Here is a 5,177-nt window from a genome sequence, read left to right on the forward strand (position 1 = left end):
GTGTGGGCGAACTGCTGAACGCCCACACACCAGCCCCTCCCGTGTGGTGAAACGGCCGTGTGGGCGACCGAATGAACGCCCACACACCAGGCCAGTCCTACGTGGCACTAGAAACATGCCAAGATTCATGCGCTCGCGAACAGACGCGAATCCACGCGTGTGGGCGAGATGTAAACGCCCACACGTGTGGGCGTTAACATTTCCGTATAAATAATATAAATTCACGCCTCACCCCTACATATCTAAGATGCACACATCCAACCCAACATATGTCTGGCACAATAAAAGACGGCAGTACATCAAGACGTAGATATATGATTGTGTGTGTGACATATATATCTCTATCTTGTAATCGGTGTGTTTAAAAAAATCTCACGACACTACCTACTTAGCCGTGCAAGCAAGTAAAGTAGGACCAGAACATATCTCAAATAAAATAAAATAAAAATAACACACAAGAACACATAGCTGAAACAAACCTTTTAGAGCTTTTGTCTAAATTGCGGCGCCGCAAACTGGTTGGGTCCATCTGAAACCAGGTGCATGCATGCACGAGGGCTCTTTTATACGAGACAACACATACACAGGCATGTCTCGTGTCTCACCCGCCTCCGTCGTCATCTTCTCCTTCCTCATTTTTCGTTATGACATATATATTAGCTACCTCGGTTGTCTCAACACCCAGGTTTAGAAATAAAGGTAGCATTGAAAGAGCAAGAACAACTTCTTGTATATATCCATGGCGGACCGGAGCAACATCGGAAACCTTGGGTTGGCGGCGACAGTCGCCGTGGTTTCAACCGGCATCATCCTCATCTCCTTCCACCTCATCCGCCGCCTCAAGGATGATACCAAGCTAGACAATATCGCGGGTGAGCTATACATGTTGATACATCACTAGCTAGTTGTATATATTAACTACAGAATCAAAGCAGCTTCATTGTGTTTTTCTTGATGTAAATATCAAGCTATATGATTAGATTACTTACCGCACCTTCCTTGTCGATCAATGCATGCAACACAATTGATGTGAATAGCGCAAGAACAACAGAGCAAGACGATCAAGAAGGAGATGCAGCTCACGGATGACGTGTTGGCGGATCTCTTCCCGGACGATGAGGAGTTCTCCAGCTGGCTAGAGGGTATGACAGTGACTGGTGGCCTCATCCAGTCACCGCTACGAAGGGTCCCTCGATTCGACAATTTGGCAGACGCGCTTAATTAATTAGCTTGTATTGCAGCTAGTCGGACAACAAGAAATTAAGCAACATTTTGCATGCACATCTAGTCAAGTTAATTGTTATTACCATCTCATTTATAATAATCAAGGTGTTTAATTCGAGATGCATCAAGAATGGAAGATGCTTGGGGACTCACTACAATCTTGTGACAACTGTTTTGGTAGGCATCCAGTGTTTGATAAATGACAAGGTTCTTTGTGTTGGCGTGAGAAAGATGCGATTACTCACATACATTTATTTTTTGATGAAACAACCCACGATGTGTCTTTTGTCGCCAAAGAAACACCGAAAAATCCAGCCAAGTGAGAAATGATCCGCTTACAAGGAAAACATGACTGAATAGCCATACGTGGCTCGATTATATTGACAAAAACATGTGAAACCCCTCGCAACATACCTACCGAAAAACTAGGCCTAGAGAGCACTACCAAAACAAGCCATGCCAGCAAAAGGCTACTCAGTATAGCACACAGACAAATCACACTCTAAACACCTCCAATAATGCTACCATCTGTCTTTCATCACGCCCATGACCTCAAGTATCCGAATTCTCAGCCGCAATGTTAACCTTTTTAGGGCATCCTAGTTCAATAGTTTTTTGGCCTTGATATCCTTCATATGGTCTATTTTAAGCACCAACATATAAACATAATACATTGTTTCATTATATATGTAATGAAGTGACAACTTGAAGTTTTCATTGTGAACAATATTTTCAGTTGAAGTTGAATTAAAGGAGAACATTTTTTTGTTAGGAAGTATCCAACCTGTATTCGCACACGGTGATAGGCCGGTATATATACTTGTACAGGTGTAGGAAATATGCAGAAAACCCCTTATACAATGGGGTAAATACAAAAGGCTATATGGTTATATTTATAGTACTCTAACACCCACCCTGAAACTCATGGTGGATCAACAACACTGAGTTTGGAGAGATAGAAGCCATGTCACGCTCTAGTCTTGGCCTTGATAAGCAAATTCACCAACTATAACTTGGAAGGCACATACTGAAGAGAAATAACCAGATCTTGCATACCAGCGTGCACAAAAAAAGTATCAACACAAATATACTTGATGATCTCATGCTTCAGAGGGTCATGCGCAATGCTAATAGCACATGTACTATTAGACTATAGCAGAGTAGGTGTAGTGACAGAAACACCAAAATCCCAAAGTAACCAAGTCACCTATGCCGTCAAAAGAGCCATAGCTCACAACTCAGCCTCTGCACTCAAACGGGAAACTAAAGTCTCTTTCTTTATCTTCCAAGCAATAAGAGAACCACCAAGAAAAACACAGCAAGCAGAAAGTGAACGGCGATCTGAGTAGCCTGAAGCTGTAATGAACTGGAGCGAGGAAAGAATAATTGGTGATAGATCGTGTCATGAAGATATCAAAGAACACAAAGAAGGTGACTATAGTAGACAAAAGTGGGACAAGAGACAAACTGACCCAAAATATGGACCGAATAAGAGGTATCTGGACGAGTGATAGCTAGATAGACAAGACTCCCAATAGGATGACGATAACACGTCGGATCAGACAAGGGTTCACCATCAGTATCACAGAGGTGAACATTGAGATCCATAGGAGTCTCAACTATGCACTCATTAGTAAGAGTAGCACGAGCAAGAGGATCTTGGATATGTTTTTCCTCAAAAATAAAAAAGCCATCAGTGGTAGAAGAGACCTCAATCCCAGGAAAGTAGCAAATAGGTCAAGATCAGACATAAGAAACTGCTCACTAAGACGGGTCTTCACAAAGCCAATATACTCACGTTCGTCACCAGTGATGATCATGTCATCAACATATAGAAGAAGAAGAGTCTGCCCATGAGCAGAAAGGTGGGAAACAACGCTAGATCATAAGCCCTCGCTGAAAAACTACCGGTAGTCCCCGCAGAGGCAAAACGCTCAAACCAGGCACCAGGGTCTTGCTTAAGGCCATAGAGAGAGTGACGATGATGGCATACAATGCCATCAAGAACAAAATACTTAGGTGGTGGTTTCATGTAAACCTCACGCAACTAACCATTAAGAAATGCATTCTTAATATCAAGCTGAGACAAGGACCAGTGGCAAATATAGGCCACAACAAAAAGTGTACGAACAATGGTCATATGGGCCACAAGAGCTAAAGTCTCATTGTAATCATGACCATGCTCCTGCTGATAGCCACGAGCCACAAGATGAGCTTTGTAACGCTCAAGAGAACCATGGGAGAGAGTATTAACCTTGTAGACTCACTTAAAATTGATGGGACGGACACAGGGAGGAAGAAAAACAAGATCCCACGTGTTGGTGCGCTCAAGAGCAGCAAGCTCCTCTACCATCGCAAACTGGCATCCGGGATGAACAACAACTTCACTATAAGAAGTTGGCTCAAGAATAGTAGCGCTAAGGCTTGGAAAACTAAGGCCAACAACATGCGGAAGTGGACGAGGACGCAAGCAATAAATAGGTTGAGACGAGGAAGATGGCACATCAGAAGTAGATAGAACATCAGGAGATGCATCCACAACATGCAAATGACGAGTATAAAAGTGACGAAATGATGGAAGAAAGCGAGGAGGAATCACCGGGGTAGACTCAGGTAATGGAGACGGATAAGTCACCGGGGATTAAGGTGTATAATCATGTGAGAATGCAAGGTGAGGAAACCATGGGAAATGGCGACATCAGATCTACAACAGTCGGAGAAGCAGGGGCAATAGGACAGATGGACAAGAGCTCAATGGGAAGGATAGGTGTGTCGGGAAAGTGAGGAAAGATATATCCCTCCACTGAAAAGGTTGAGGAAGTGGGATGCAGCTAGAAGGGACAAGAATCATCAAAAGTAACATCCTGAGAAATACACATCCCACGATCAATAGGATCTCAGAAACGTTCACCCTTATGCTCATCACTATAAACTAAGAAGACGCACTCAAAAGACTGAGCGGATAGTTTGGTGCGTTCTCGAGGGGCAAGAAGAGCATAACAAACACAACCTAACAAATGAAGCACTGTGTAATCAGGATAATGACAAAAGAGACGCTCGAAAGGAACACCATCCTACAAAGCAGTGGAAGGTTGAAGATTGATGAGATAGGTGGAAGTGGAGATACCATCGGCCCAAAAGTGAGGCGGAAGAGAAGTGGTGATCATCAATGCACGATCCATCTCAAGAACATGAAAATGCTTGCGCTCAGCCATGCCATTCTGAGCATGAGCATGAGGTCAAGAGAACTGAGCAAGATTACTCTGCTCAGTAAGAACTCCATGCAACATGTTGGAGATATACTGTCCAACAAATTCAGCACGGAACACATGAATAGGCGTAGGGAACTGAGAGTGAACAAGGGAGCTGGACCTCACTACAAGAAGACATAAAATATAGTCACATGTGTCGAGAGAAATCATTTATAAAGATAATATAGTAGCAATAACCTCCCTTCGAGACAAAGGGAGCTGGACCCCAGACATTAGAGTGAACAAGGTCGAAAAGACGTTGAGACACTATCTTGCTATGAGGATAAGTTACTGGATCTGTTTACCAAGACTACAACCCTGACAGTCTAAAGACACACCACCAGAGATGGATCCAAGAAAGCAACGTCGAACAAAAGATGAGAGACGAGAGCCACAGAAATGACCGAGGCGATGATGCCATTGCTGAAAAGAGCTGGTAGACAAGGCAACAAAGATGGAGAGACTAGCTGCGGTAGCAACGGAGGGATGGTGAAGCAAATCAAGCTCCAAGAAACTCTGAGAGTCACTATGCGGGAGCCAGCACCAAGGAGAGCACCAGTGTGATGATCTAGAACAAAACGAAAGTCAATGTCCAGAATGACCTGAGTACCAGAGTCAACAATGTGACCACCAGAAAGGAGCTGCACGGTAAGTCGAGGAACATGAGCAACATCAAGAACATGAAAAGATGAGGTGCTAAGA

General features: G+C 43.6%; 1 protein-coding gene across 1 annotated transcript; it reads left to right on the forward strand.

Annotated features, from left to right (window-relative positions):
• The first annotated feature begins 629 nt into the window (after window positions 1-629).
• LOC123124183 (uncharacterized) lies at window positions 630-1,348 on the forward strand. The gene is made up of 2 exons (XM_044544849.1): window positions 630-872; window positions 1,038-1,348. Exons 1-2 carry the CDS (start codon window positions 740-742, stop codon window positions 1,223-1,225), a joined length of 321 nt encoding a protein of 106 aa, XP_044400784.1. The 5' UTR covers window positions 630-739; the 3' UTR covers window positions 1,226-1,348.
• The last annotated feature ends 3,829 nt before the right edge of the window (window positions 1,349-5,177 follow it).

The sequence above is a fragment of the Triticum aestivum genome, chromosome 5D (genome assembly GCF_018294505.1).
Source record: "Triticum aestivum cultivar Chinese Spring chromosome 5D, IWGSC CS RefSeq v2.1, whole genome shotgun sequence".
NCBI lineage: Eukaryota > Viridiplantae > Streptophyta > Magnoliopsida > Poales > Poaceae > Triticum > Triticum aestivum.